The sequence below is a fragment of the Caretta caretta genome, chromosome 16 (genome assembly GCF_965140235.1).
Source record: "Caretta caretta isolate rCarCar2 chromosome 16, rCarCar1.hap1, whole genome shotgun sequence".
NCBI lineage: Eukaryota > Metazoa > Chordata > Testudines > Cheloniidae > Caretta > Caretta caretta.
Window position 1 is genome coordinate 15,561,227 of NC_134221.1, and position 14,925 is coordinate 15,576,151.

The 14,925-nt window shown below is 43.5% G+C and overlaps 1 protein-coding gene and 1 long non-coding RNA gene across 8 annotated transcripts in view; one reads left to right on the forward strand and one right to left on the reverse strand.

The window, feature by feature from the left end:
• Positions 1 to 14,304, forward strand: part of PRRC2B (proline rich coiled-coil 2B) — a 68,505-nt gene extending 54,201 nt beyond the window's left edge. For 4 of the 7 annotated variants that reach the window (XM_048822365.2, XM_048822364.2, XM_048822366.2 and 1 more), the window contains 9 exons: positions 260 to 364; positions 879 to 1,071; positions 1,718 to 1,815; positions 2,543 to 2,670; positions 4,299 to 4,539; positions 6,473 to 6,649; positions 7,370 to 7,461; positions 8,122 to 8,203; positions 9,546 to 14,304. In XM_048822365.2, the coding sequence (XP_048678322.2) occupies positions 260 to 364; positions 879 to 1,071; positions 1,718 to 1,815; positions 2,543 to 2,670; positions 4,299 to 4,539; positions 6,473 to 6,649; positions 7,370 to 7,461; positions 8,122 to 8,203; positions 9,546 to 9,686 (1,257 nt within the window). In that variant the 3' untranslated portion in view covers positions 9,687 to 14,304. Of the gene's footprint in view, positions 1 to 259; positions 365 to 878; positions 1,072 to 1,717; positions 1,816 to 2,542; positions 2,671 to 4,298; positions 4,540 to 5,947; positions 6,078 to 6,472; positions 6,650 to 7,369; positions 7,462 to 8,121; positions 8,210 to 9,545 lie in introns of those variants that run through there. The other 3 variants (XM_048822368.2, XM_075120467.1, XR_007352958.2) reach the window with 3 other exon arrangements.
• Positions 1 to 14,920, reverse strand: part of LOC142069436 (uncharacterized) — a 33,216-nt gene extending 18,296 nt beyond the window's left edge. Inside the window, exon 1 of the long non-coding RNA XR_012665258.1 lies at positions 14,754 to 14,920. This is a non-coding gene — a long non-coding RNA (uncharacterized LOC142069436). The remainder of the gene's footprint in view (positions 1 to 14,753) is intronic.
• Positions 14,921 to 14,925: the final 5 nt, after the last annotated feature.

Below are 14,925 nucleotides of genomic sequence, written 5' to 3' on the forward strand. Positions count from 1 at the left end.
TCAGGGGAGTTACGCCTGCTTACACCCAGGTTGCATTTGTCCCAGCATATCTGTTGTGTTTATGGTTAAGCCAGCTATACATTTTTACAATGTTGAGGCAACTCCATAGTCCATTTAACAAGCTGAGAAACCACAAAACAGTTTGTGCTGCGGTTACTTAGATCTTCTTGCTGAGGTTCCATTTGACTTGTTGCCTTCCTAAATTCCTGTGTTGTTACAGACATTCTTAGTGTTCAGCATTTTATAAATCTCCTTTCAGGCAGGGTTAACGCAGTCCATTCCCATTCTGCGAAGAGATCACCATCTCCAGCGGTGCATCGGCCTGAACCCAATGTCTTTCCCCACTGCAGACCTCACTCTTAAGGTAATCAAGGCATTAGCTGTGCTTGTGTTCACTTTGAAAGTACAACCGTCTTTGGCCACAGTAGTAAAGAGAGAGTGAACCTTCACAACAGTCCAGATGTTTCACTGGTCAGTTGCAAAGTCTGTAATTGGCCCCTTTAAAAACAGTGTGTGTACATATGTGAATTCAGCAGAGGGGAGAGGATGCCATTTTGAGGCCCTTGATACTGACATCTTCTCCAGCCATCGAATGGGTAGAGCAAACTTCTCCACCTCAACCCTGCCCAGTGCAAGAGAACAATTCAGTATTCCTGGCCTCTTTGATCCTGGGCAGTCTGCTGTGCCTCCCAGCAAAGGGGCCAACTAGTGCCAACTGCAGTGGGTTTTTTGTGAAGTGGGCACTTATTCAACAGCCATTAGGTGGTAATAGTTTTTAGTGACTACCAGCCTCTACAGGTGAGTGGCTCCCTATCCCATTATCATTTGCTTCTGTTGAAATTGCCTGTAGTAATTGCTTTCTCTGCTCACTTCTATAGATGGAGTCTGCACGGAAGGCTTGGGAGAATTCCCCTAGTTTACCAGAACAGAACTCTCCAGGAGGTGCTGGCTCAGGCATCCAGCCTCCTTCCAGTGTCGGCGCTTCCAGTGGTGTCAGCTACAGCTCTTTTGGCGGTGTTTCTATGCCTCCTATGCCTGTGGCATCCGTAGCACCTTCTGCATCTATTCCAGGTACCTGCCTCTGTTTGCCAGAAGCTGGGAATGAGTGACGGGGAATGGATCACTTGATGATTACCTGTTCCGTTCGTTCCCTCTGGGGCACCTGGCATTGGCCACTGTTGGGAAACCAAATACTGAGCTTAGACGGACCTTTGGTCTGACCCAGTCTGGCCATTCTTATATTCTTGTTCTAGCTCCAAAGATCTGATGGCAACAGGGCAATCCAAGCTGACCACCTTGGCACTTAATAGTTTGTAGCTCAGCTCACCTATTCCTGAACTGCCAACCTTTCTGCAGGTGGCATTAAAATACACTGGAGAAGGATGGGTGATCATTTAACAGCCCATAATACCTACCTTGGAAAAGTAATACTCAGGATAAGTGGCTGATGAGTAAAACCTTGTCACTAAGGTGAAGGACAGGCAAGTAGATTTTGTGTATAGTCTGGTAATTTTCCTATTTTGCAATGCTGGCATAATAAATCTGTGTAGCACTGTTGAGCCAATTGCTTGCTAAGATACTGATGAATGGCCTTGGTAGGTCTATAGATTTCTATCCATTGTATTGTGCCCATTGACTGTACCCCTGGGATCTGCTTTTGCTGAAGTGAATAAGGTTAGCTTGTCACATTCTTCCTTCCTTTTATTTCAAATTCTAGGTAACCACATCCCACCCCTGTATCTGGATGGCCATGTGTTTGCGAGTCAGCCACGCCTGGTCCCTCAGACGATACCTCAGCAGCAGAGCTACCAACAGGTAAAGGATCAAGGCAGTTAATTATTTTCTGGATGGGGAGTTTCTCAGAGTTTCCCATTTATTCTTTCCTCTTGTAGTGAGTCAACTTACTTCCAGCCAAGGGGACCTAGATTGTGGCTCCGTTCAAAGTCTATGAAAGCTACTCCCCAGTGGGTACTACAGGCGACTAACAGGGGAGCAGGCTGATCGGAGAGGGGAAATACCAGTTTTTGCACCAGTATCTTTTGACTGGGTTTAAGAGGGGTGAGCTCTGTAAAACTTGCCTTTGAGTGACAGAGTGTAAATTTCCCAGCACTATTCTTAGCAGAACATGAAAACCAGTTTGAACCTCAGACCAGTTCCCTATGGACGAGTGTCTGTCCCCAAAACCACCAACTGGTCAGTACTAACTGGGAGCTCTGAAGAATCCCTTCAGAGCCCCATGAGAGATAGGAAAATCACTGACGTGATGGGCCTGTTCTATATACAGAGAGCTTCAGTCCCCTAAGGGAGTCAGTCTGATCCTTTTTTGAGCATTAAATTCCTATTCTCTCTCTCTGAGCCATCATTCACTTTCTATTCAGTCATGTACTGGCCAGAGAAATGACACTGGGGGCATTTGGGTGGAGTTGCAGCTTGGATAACTTTTTGGTGGAGCGACTAGATGAAGAAACAGATGGTCTTTTAACCCCACAGGAGAGTTTCTGACCGCCTTCGTGCCTTTCAATCACCTTCATTTCCCCTGCAGGCTGCTGCTGCTCAGCAGATTCCGATTTCCCTTCACACATCTTTACAGGCCCAAGCTCAGCTTGGGCTGAGAGGAGGCCTGCCTGTCTCCCAGTCCCAAGAGATCTACAGCTCCATACAACCCTTCAGGTAACAGTTCCTGGGTTTGTTTCCCTATCGCCAGAGCTCTCATGTTTTGATCTGCAAAGCACATCTGCAGGGATGTTCTTTCACCCTCCTTTTCCCCTCTTGCTAATGTCCTACCTTTGCAACTTTCCATCCCCTTCCCGCCCACACCCATAAGCGTTTGCACAGTACTGTCTCTTCTCCTCCATCAGATGTAGAGAGAAGGGTTCTTGTGTAAATAGGAGAATGATTCATATATTCATATGGTAATGTTAAAGCCAGCCAAATCCTGTGTGAATCACTTTCACTCTTGCCAAACTATTGTGAACTTGTGAGGTATGTCCACTCGGTGTTTTACAACCCCTGGCAGTCAGTCTCAGAGCCCGAGACTACAGACTTGAGCTCATGGAGCTCACACTACAGTGTTATAAACAGCTGTGGAGACATTTGGGCTCAGACTCTGAAGCCTGAACAGGGGATTGGGTTTCAGACCCCGAACCCTGGCCCGAGTCCGAATATCTGCTCAGCTGTTTTTAGCACTGGAGTGTGAGCCTGAGTCTGTAGACCCAGGCTCTGAGGCTCACTGCCATGGGTTTTAAAATGCAGTGTAGATGTGTCCCTGGCCACCTGGATCCTCCCTTACCACAAGCATTTCTACAGTTCTGGGCCCTAACACAGTGCTTTGATTTACACTGTTTGGGTGGGAAATCGCACACCTCTCCCCCCCAAAAATACTCATGCAAATGTGGGGATGAAGACTTCAACATTTTCAGGGTTTTTCTGTCTACTAGTCATGTTACAAGTAGCTCTCTCTTTACCTTTCTGCCGCACTGCAGCACAGTGGCCTTTCCAAGACACCATCTGTGGATAAATTAACTAGAATTGGTCAATTCTAGTTGATTTCACACTGCTCCTGGTGAGAGACAAGCACCATGGTGCTGGCTCATAATTTTGAAGGGACTTCCCAGTGTGGGTGACTGAGATAATGCAGGATTCCTGCAGTTCCCATGGATGTTTGTCCGATCCCACAGAACACTTGCACAATGCATTTGATTGCCAGCCTATGCTAAGAAAAGTCCCAGGTTTGGGAAAGCAGGCATATTACAAGAAGGTGCATTTGGCAGAGGGATGCAGGGATGGTGGCTGCATACTGGTCTTCATTTGGTGCCCTTGGCCTGACCTTTAGATAAAAGAAACTGATCTGCTGAAAGGTGAACTTTTGGCCAAGAAACTTTGGTTCTCCCCTGCTGATGGAGATCACTCCAGTACCCTAGGATACATTCAGTGAAACAGTTTTTACCATCCGGGGTGGTTTGAGCTACTTACCACTACAGTCACTTCACTGCCACTATATGACTGAACTTCGTAAAGAGAGAAATATTGATTCCATTGAAGTCAGTGACAAAACTCCTATTGACTTCAGTGAGATGGGGACTTAGCCCTAAAAGCTTTAGGATTTGTATGAAAGGAGCTGTACAAAATTAAATTCTGGAGCTGAAAAACACGTGGAACTACAGGTTTTTATTCCCTAGTTGATCTTTGTAGTAGAGATTACCTTTTAGAATGCCGTTTGCAACCCAGCAGCCAAATGCAGTTGTATGCAGTCTCTAATAGGCTTTATCATTGTGCATTAACCTGTTTCTCTTCTTTAGGTCTCCGGTGTACATGCACCCCAGTCTGTCCCAGCCCAGTACCATGGTCCTGACGGGAGGTGCTGCTCTGAAGCCCCCATATTCTGCCTTCCCAGGCATGCAGCCCTTGGAGATGGTAAAAACACAATCTGGGTCCCCTTATCAGCCAATGAGTGGAAGCCAGACACTGGTTTATGAAGGCCAGATAAACCAAGCAGCCAGTATGGGAGCCTCACAGATGATGGACTCCCAACTTACACAGGTTAGGAACAAAACTAGCATGACCCCCCTGTTTTTTTTGCATGTGTTCACAGAAATGCAGTTTCTGAGACTGGGTCTTAGTTGCTGTTTGTGGTGCACCATATACTTTCATCAGTAAGCCCTTCATAACGAGACAATAGTGATGTTAGAAGTACAGCACAACAGACTTTGAGGTGCTTTACTTGTTACGTGTACCTCTGTTTAAAACTCACAATGGTTAACTTAGTGAAATTAAGTATCCTCTTTCTGCTGATGGCAAAGGCCTGTGATTTGTGTGTCCACTACTGATGTGATCGCTGCTTTGCGTTTTCTTAAAGCTCTTACTGTGCTTTTGGGATCTGAGGCCATGACACTGCAGTGATAGCTGCCCTAAGAGCCCCAGCTTCAGTAGGCCAACACCTCCCCGTATCTTTAGTAGTAACCATTTTAAAATCATCAGTGTTTTCAGGGTAATTTTGTTTGACCTTTAATTAAAGACCCATCTCTTTTTATTTCAACTAATTGAGCGTTTTGGCCTAATTAACAATTTCGGCTAGTCTGTTGGGTGGTATCTTAATAGAAGTTTCACTGTGTTTTCATGTCATCCTCTTGCTTTTTTCTTTATTAAATATAGTTCAGAAAGGCACAATAAATCCTACTGTCAGGGCAGCTGTGTTTATGTGGATACTGAGCACAACTATTGAGTTGCTTCAGTGGAGAAGTATTGTAGTTGGCTGTAAACTTTGCTTATATTGCGCAATACAGTAAATGTTTAAGAAATACAATAAAAACCAGAATATTCCTAATCTTTTTATCTTAAAGAGGGACTTTCATGCTGAGGCAGACTCAAGAACAAGGATTGTTAATTACAGAAAGTAACTTAGCTGGGGAAAATGAAGAGGTTACTGGCCAACTAAGTATTTGAAGAAGTGCTTTATCCCTTGTTACCTGGTCTTTCCTTCCTGGATCATGTAATGAAGCTGTAATCCTCTGTCATTACAATGTGGTGTCATGGGAAGTCCCAAATCCAGCAATTATGCGAACTACCTGATCGAGTAAGAGGGAATGAGAGGCTGCGAGGGAGAGAAGTCTTGTTTTAAAGATCTCTGATAACTAGCAAAAGTGGCAAGGAACAGAAGGAAAAGCCACATGCAAAGTGAATAGGTTTCTTGGACAGCGTGATAAGTATGGGCATCCACTTCATTTTAAAAAAAAAAAAAAAAAAGAAGGGCAGCACGGCTTGCTAAGGATCATGGCAATGTATGTGAACTGTGCCTGAGTTTGTAAATGGTAGCCTCTTCTTGCCTCTTGTCCTCCCTCCATGTTTTACGAGCCCTTTTGAAAATTTGGTCTTTTTTAATAGCCATTGAGTCCTGAGTTAATTTTTTTAATCACTTTTAACCACCACCATCATCAATTGTTTCAAGAAGGGATTGAAGCCTGTCATGGAACGTAAAGCTGAGGCCAGTGTGAACCTTCCTGATGTTCCAGTCCCTGAAATCACACCAGCAGAGGAGTATAGCAGATTTTTAGATGTGGACATCGAGCTGAAAACAAAAGGTGAGCTGTCTGACGCCATTGTGGCTGCCATCACCACTCAGAGGGCTTGCCATGCAGTGACCACGAGGAAGACTGAAGAAGAACCGATGAAGGCTCCAGGCGATCAGGAAAGCCCTGTGTCTGAGCACAGTCTTGCTAGAACAGCACTTTATTAAAAGAACAGATGGTGTGGTTACAGGGTCTGGCAACTCTATCTTAAAATGATTTTCAGGATGAAAGTCCCTCTTTAATGTTCACATCTGCATTTGTTCTATAGCAGTGTGTCAGGTTTAAGATGTTTCTTTTAGGTATGCTTTTAAGCATAAAATGCTGTGCTTTTAAGGTATTAGTAGGGAACATGTTGAGACGGACCATTGTTATTTCCATTAAGTAATCACATGTAAATTATCATGCAGCTAACAATGCCTATGCCTGGGTCCCAGCTTCCTCTGCCCCGGTATGGTTCTGGCCAGCAGCCACTGATTTTACCACAGTCCATCCAGCTTCCTCAGGGGCAGAATCTGTCTGTAGGAGCTCCCCGCAGGATTCTTCCACCTGGATCTCAGCCTTCTGTCCTCACTACCAGCAGGGAGGTAAGGGCTATGTATTGCATGAACACCTTGGCATTCTTTAAGGAGTCTTGCATTTGGGTTTGGTCCCTCCATAGTTTAAAAAAAAAAAAAAGGGCAGGGGGAACCTCTTGTGGGGATACAGTTTGTCATTAATGGGGAGTAATGCTTGCTTACTGGGTCCTTATCTTCCAAACCAGTGATTGGAGTGGAAGCAAAGGGGCGCTATTCCTCCTGTCTCCAAAGCCCAAGCCAGCAGTCTCTCCAGTTCTTCTGCTGTTCATGATTCCACTTCCAGGAATCAGAATCCTATCTGGATCCAGTGGAATTTACATTTAAATTAAATGTAAACTCCAAGTTTTCTTAGAGATCAGATGGGTGGTTAACCGCACACACACCTGGAACACAGTTCATAAAGTGCAACACAGTTGTAAAATGTCTCCATCTGAGTGGACGTGTCAATGTTGTGGCTGGTTAGATGTAGCCTTATATAAGGAGTGTTTTCTAGTGGAGAGAGCATGGGTGGCTAGAAGTCAGGCCTTTGTGTTCTCTTCCTGATTGTGCCTCAAATTGGGGCAAATCATCTTGTCCGAGTGCCTCAATTTCCCCATCTGTAAAATGGGAATAATGATATCTGCTTCATAGGGGGTGGGGGCAAGGCTAAAGATTGATTGAAGTGTTTGTGAAGTGCTTTGAGATCTTTGGATATACAGAAGATATTTTCTAACTCATTTCCCTTCTCAGTCCTCCCAAATGGAAATGAAAGGGTTTCACTTCACAGATGGTAAACAGAACATGTCCTCCGGAGGATCTGTACCATCACCACATACTTACAGGTAAAGGATCCAGAGCGTAGCCCCATAGCTCCCGAATGACGTCTTGGTTGAAAAGTGTTGAATGGGACAGGGTATAGTACTTAGCACTTGCAGAGAAATGGTGTTTGTATCATGCTTTCTTCTGCAGGATCTACTGATGTTCTTCAAATGTAGAATCTACGTTAGTCCAGATACTGATGTAAAAGTGTCATTGGGACAGCTTTGTTGTTTGGGGGGAAAAATCCCCACAAACCACCCTAATTAGCTCTGTGGCACTTCGGCGAAATGCAGAAAGTTACTGGGATTGCATCAGAGCCTTGAGATTCTAATGGAATTAAATTGGTGCTCCTTGCCGAAGTGGAAATGCTGGGATGTGGAATAAATGTCAGGATTCTAGTTTTGTCCTCACAAGCCCAAGGAGCTGAGGGACTAATGTCCAGAAACTCTAAAACCTCAGATTCTGAGCCTCCTTGACTCTTAGTTGCATTTTCTTCCCCATCTAGTGAATGTGCTTTCACTTGGGTTGGCATTTTTAAGAGCTCAACTGGCCATATAAGGATGTTCTAATGCACAACTGGCCCTGCTTCTTTGCGTACTCTGAAGGGACCTTGCTTTCACACTGACCGTGTTCCTGTTCCATTGGTAATGCTCCATGTATGCTCTCATCCCTTTGATTTCTAGGCCTAGCTCTGCCAGCCCCAGTGGGAAGCCATCTGGACCAGCAGTCAACATGGGTTCCGTGCAGGGACACTATGTACAACAGGTAGAGTATGTTAATATCTTTTGAGTCTTGTCCTGAGAGTATCTGCTCTTGCATGCTGCCCGATTCATAGAGATCCTATCATTGTGTTTTGAGCTGGCAGGCAACCATGTCTGTGCTGATGGCAGTGCTAGGATGTGGAATTTGCTTCCCCTTGACATCCCTCTGTGTGTGTGTGTGTTTGCATGCGTGTGCTCTTTATTTAGATATCTATGGTGTTCCCATTAGCAACACTGACTGATTTTTCCTTAACATGATTCTGTTCAAGGGCTTTCCCTGCGTTTATGCTGTTTGGTATTTTTATTTGACTAACCACAGCAACTAGGAACCCTGAGTCATTGACCAGAACCCCATTTGCTAGGTGACCTTGCAGTTCTAAGTAATCTGCCCCACTCCAGCCTGTCCCCACTTCTTATCTATGCGTCAGTTTTCTCATAAGTGTATACTGTTACGGTAATGTTGGATCCTTAATTGTTACTGTCCTTCTGACTTGGTTTTATTTATTATACATTTATTATATTATTATTGAGCACTCTAGTGGGAGATAAGGGCATATCAGAAATAAAATATATTACCCCGTCTATTTCTTGGTCTTTATCTACCCACACGAGACCAAATTACTGAAAACTCCCTAGGGAAAGCAGGTGAGAAGTTACCTTGGTGTAGCCAGGAGGTTTCTCACTAAAAGTTGAGGATGGCACATAATGGGGAGATGCGGATACTGTTCCCAGGCCTGCCACAGACTTGCCGTGTGACCTTGGGGAAGTCAGTGTCTTTTTGTTTTCCCTGTCCGTAAAAATTGGGGAGGGGAAATGATGTTGAAGCTAAAATAGCTCATGATTGCAAAGCATTTTGGGATACTTACATGTGAAGTGCTTTAGAAGAGCAAAGTGCGTCAAAAACAGGGAATACTAGAATTTTGGAGCACATTTGGGTGACTATCTTAGTCTTGTAGGGGGAGATACCAGCTTCAACACACAGCCAACAAATTCACATGCTTGACAGGTTTTAGCAATATTGCTGGGCCACACAAGTATCCCTATGTATCCATGAAGGGGTAATCAGAAATGAGAGGGGAGAGTAATTGAGCAATCTGTGGCAAAGCAGTAGCCTAAGAAACCTTCTGCAGGTTACTAGACCTCACTTTAGGGAAGCTGGTGTTAAAATTGCTGCCTGCTTTTATTGCTTTGGGTATCCTTTGGATGGGAACTGACTAGTGTGCCAAATACTTACCAGTAAGAAGCCTTTATATCAGAGCTGCACAGTCAGTTATGCTACACACCTTTGTTTTTGTTCGTTCCTAGGTCCCCATGCTAGCTAATTCTTTGTTTCTCTATGTCAAAAGGCAAAGCAGCGAGTGGATGAAAATAAAACCAACCTGGGAGCTGTGAAATTGCAAGAACCATCCTCTGCAAACCAGATGAAGCCGGTGCGCACGGGAGCGATCAAACCTCAAGCAGTAAAAGTGGAGGAAAGCAAGGCCTAGGAGAGCCCGTGATCACCTGCTGTCTCTACTGGCTGAAAGAGGCATTGCAGTTCAGCCTGTACCCCACTGGAAGTTCTGAAAATCTGGCCAGATCCACCACCAAACCAACACTGACTAAAGCGACATAATCCGAGCCCCTCTCCCAACAAAGCAGTTTGAAACAGTGGATATGACATTGACCTGCTTGCTCAAAAAACAAACCAACCGCCTGCCCCCACGTGACTGTTGAGTGGCTCAAGCCATTTTTATTTTCATACCCCACCCACAGGGAGCAAGGATAGCTCATTTGGCAAAGCCCATCCTTCTCCTTCCCTACTTCTGTGTCAGCAGAATGGCAACAGGGGGAGAGGGTTAGTTGGAGGTTTTTCATTTTAAAGGCAGCTGAGGTTTTTACAAAAAAAAAAAAAAAAAAAAAAGCTATATCTTTGTTTATTGCAAAACTTTTATATGTTCTCTCATTTCCCCCTTCTCTCTGCCCCCTCATTCCTCCCAGAAAATAACTCCTCAAACAATATCATGTTCTGAGACAGAACTGCTTAATTTTATCTACAGTTCTGTGCTACATTGACAGTTGTGACTCTCTTAAATTGAATTGCTTGGGTGCTCTCCCCACAGGAGGTTTAGCCATCCAGATTATTTGATTAAGAGAAATGCAGGACAGTTAAGGCATTCAGTAATTTTTCAGTATTTTGGTTTTAAGCTAGAAGCAGTGCTTGCTTTAGAAGTAAATGTGTAACACAGGTATATAGTAGATCAATGCATTAATCTTGAAACTTGCACCACTTAACTGTAGCTTTGGGGTGCCCTGTGCACAACAAAATGTGGCATTTTTGTTTTAAGGAAAGGCACTGAATTTCTGTTGCAAGCTCATTTGGATCTAGTTGTTTTTGTGGGTTGGGTTTTGTTTTGGAGACTGCCAAATGTACAGCAAAAGGTAAATCATGGATTTACAAAACGTAAAATCTGTTAATGAATCTCCACACCTTGCATGGGTCAGAAGAGTTGGTTAGAGCCAACAGGTCCATTTGGACTACTTTTTGTAGTTGTGATGCTCTCTCTATGCTCCACCCTTGGCCGCTCTAATTCTTGCCTCCTTGCCTCATGGGGCTGCTCTGTTTCCCCAAGGGCTGGTCTCTGAGCTTCTCTCCCCCTACTTCTCCAGGTCTTGCTCTCTGCTTCTTTCTCATCTTCACAGCTTTTTGCACAACTCCCATGGACACAAACCAGTGGGAACCCCAGTCATTGTACAAAAATTCAGTTCTTTTTTTTGCATCAGATGCATATGGTTACATAGAGGCAGTTTTGATTCATCCCTGTGTTCTCTCCTTCCCCAGACTAACAAGAAGTGGTTCTCTCCTTTTGGTGCAGTTGTATCCAGTGGGTATGCACTTCCTCAAAAGAATTTGGGGGCATGTCAAAAAAAGGTCCCAACGGGAAGAGTTTTGGAGGTTGTGTGTTGGTTTTTTTTTGTTTTGATTGGGTGTTGTGTATCTATCTATCTATCTTACAGGACTGACTTGCCAGTTCCTGAAGGTGCTTGGGTTAAAGCTGATATTGGTCTTAAGTAAACTGAACCACCTCCAGCTAACTTGTTTGTACTATTTAGCTTTTAAAAAACAAAGAGTGGACTCTGTTACTCTGAAATTAGGGAAGGAGAATGTCACTTCTCTGGTAGATGATAGCTTACTGACTGTACCATCTACCTATGCTAGATGGCAGCAGGTATATTGCTGGTGCTTCCAAAGAAGACATTTTGAACAAAGAATGTAATTGGGAAGTCGTCTGAAAGTGTTTTTTCAGAAGAGAAGGTTCTCCAGGATTTTCTAGAGATGCATTTGAAGTTTTAAGCTAGGTATAAATCAGGTTTTACAATAACATTAGAAAGAGTTTAGACACCTGAACTAACTTAGACTTAGTAATGTCCCCTCAGAGCATGGTAAAGAACCCTGAAGGGATTGGGACAGGTTGGTACTTAAAAAAAAACAAAAACAAAAAAAAACAGAACTTTCTTTTTAATTTTGTGGATTTTTAACATTACAGCAGTGTGTCACCATATCTCTAGCACTCTACAAAGTACAGACCTTGAGAATTAATGACACACAGAGCCTTCAGAAATCTCCTAAACTTGTTTTCTCATCTGCTAGTCTTCATTCCTGCTCCCGACATTTTCCAAAGGCTCCTCCACCAGTGAGTCATCCAGCCCCCTTCTATCCCTGTCTCCCTCCCCACCTTCACCTTGAAATATTGTGAGCAACTGAATTGGCTAAAATGTCTTTATTACATTGTGGGGCCCTCCTGTCCTCCCTGCCCCCCACATTCTTTGCCCAGCTGGCCCAAGGTAATATCAGACTGGAGTCTAATGGCTAAAGACTTATCCAAACCTCTCTTCTCTTTCCTTCCACCCCTAGACACACTATTTAGTCTTTTCAAAGACTCAGACCTTTTTCCTTCATCCTATAAGACCTCTTGAATGGTCCTATGTGTTGGAGAAATCAGGTTATTGCTAGATATGAGATGTTTCAGTCCCTCTGGTGTAAATGCCATCAGAATTATAGTACTTCCTGTTGAAAAAGGTCATCCCTCTTTCTCCTTTACCCCCTTCATCCCCAAACAGAATAAAACACTAAAATTTATTTATATGTATTTGATGTTGTAGGTCTAGGTGAAAAAGTAAATGTTTCACTGCTCTATTTATATATTATGTCTGAATTATTCTGTGCAGGAAAGGCCAAGAAATGCATGAGACCTTCATTCCATTCATCATCTTTGCGTAACTGTCAGCTGCGGTTTACAAGACTCTTTCACTTTATGGATTTTTGTCTGATGGAAAGCAGTTTTAGAGCCCGAAGTTTTAACTTCTCTGCTATGTTGTTTGTTAGAGCTAGTACAGGGTTAGTGCAGTCTGTGATGCTCTTGGAGTCAAATAAATGGAACTGTCTCCAGTCCTCAAGGTACAGAAATGTAAAGGTCTCTGGGCCCTATGCCAATTCATCTTTGGGAGGGAGAGGTTGGAGATGCATGGAATGTTGATGGATTTATAGGTCGTTACTTCTACTTGCCATCTCCACTGCTGAAATGTGGGGCCCCATAATGACTTCTTTGCTGCTGAAATTTGCTTTATCTGCAGACTGGCTGCCAAACAGATACAGTATGCAGTGGGAGGGAGAGGTGGAATCCATACTCTCACAACAGTGGGTTAAGCAGAAGTATTCAGAGGCTGACTGTGTTCTGCAGTTTAACCAGACTGTTTAGCGGAAAGCCTGAAGCATGTATTTGGGTAAATATTATCCTATTGTGCACAGTGAGTACTGGCCTGTCAGCTGCATTCAGTGCTACCTGCTTTCCTCTGTGTTCAGTCTGCTTTTAGCTCTCAATTACAAAAATTAACGTGAGTTTTGAAAAAGATGCCCTGTACATTTTAAATGAAAGGTTAAATCAGCACAGTCACCAGTGAAGCAGGTGGTGGTGTTGATCTTTCATAATTCACTGTTGGCTTTCCCATTTGACAACTGTACAGCATTCAGTAACTGAATGTGTTCTCAGCCCATTGAATCTCATATGTGTTTGTGTACATGCAGAGAGGCACACCATTTAACAGATTTCCATGCGAGAATGCTGCAAAGCTACAAGCTGCCCTGTGGTTCATGTATATTTATATAGATATATAAAAACAGAGCTTAGCATTTCTGCTATGTCTCACTTTTTGGCAGGCTACTATATTCACTTTTAAACGAGCACCACTCCATGCTAAGAACTGTTCTGTTGCATTGTTATCCTTCTTCTGTTTTGCTCCCGACTGGTTAAGCACAGGTTAATTTTTTGGAATGTCAGCTATTTTTGGCAGACCACCCCCAGTTTCCTTGTATGAAAGATTTCTCTTATGAGTAAGAATTATATTTACAATAACAAGCAGAATCCTTGTAATGTAGTTGTGGCCCAAAACTAAGAGATGAACAGTTACTAAAGCAATGGAACTACTGGCTGTGTGAAGAGGCAGAGCCAGTCCAACTATGTATTTTTGGATTTTTTTTTTTTTTTTTTAAATCCAAAGGCCACCAAGACATCCCAAGTGACATAGAGAATCTCTTGGATTTAACGATTTGTCCCTAGCACCTCAAGATGTCTGCAGGCAATAGCTAACCGGTAGTTCTGGGAATCACAGCAGCAGCCGTGGAGGCACTCATTCTTTAGCATGTCAAGGCATTGTCCTTATTTGGAATCCTTTCTCTGATTCTGTATCAATTGCATTCATTGTTTCTAAAGGGGATATTGTACTCCTTAAAGCTTATAACCTCATGACCTGTGTAGTAAAATTTTTTTGGCCTTTCCTCTTTGTCTTTTCATGTAGACCAGATATTTGAAAGGGCAGACGATGGATAAATGTGTAATGTGCAACCTGTTTATATTTTTTGGAAACTTTAACTTGGACCAGAACTCAAATCACGAAATCACCAGGCCAGTGGTGGCACACTCTTTATTGCCCTTTTTCCTTCTTTTCCATACCTTTTGTTTCTCCTTTCAAATATGTGATTGTATTAGCTCTTTCCATATGAAAGAATTCTCCTTATTTAAATAAAAAAGTTAAAAAAAAAATAAAGCAGATTATGCTTTTCTCAAATTCCCTGTGTGATTTTGTTTGGTTTATATTTTTAGGAAGAGATTTATTAGCTCGGTTTTTATAGTGTGCCTATTACCATGCTCTCTGAACACTTAATGCTACACTTTGCATTCTCTACCCTAACTAAACAGATGTTTTTGCCTTTCCTAATGGCTTACAGTACACACAATTCCTACTGTTTCTAATAGCTTATTTCTATCATTGTGATACCTAACGCCCCCTTGTGCTAGGTATTGTACAGGCTAAGGACTACAGTCCTTCACGTATAGACTAACCAGAAGATTGTAAGCCCCTGTTGCAGAACTACTTCGGCCTGTGCTGTTTTTCTGCAGAGTACGGCTCCCTCCATGGAAGCTGTAATGTAAACACCACGGGGGCCTACAGGTGCCTGCCTCCCTCCAGCAGTAAGAGCCATGACCGTGTAGGGAAATGCGGATAAAATTTCCTACCACGAACTAGCCATCTGACGCCAGGAAGCAGCTTCGCCTCTGTGCCTCCGTTTCTCCCCTTGTGAAACCGAATCCACTCCTCCTGCCCCCGGTGCGGCTTTACTACGTGGACGATGGAGCCACCCGGCCGGGGCTTAGCTGCTGAAATTTGCATTTGCGACTCCTGCCCTCC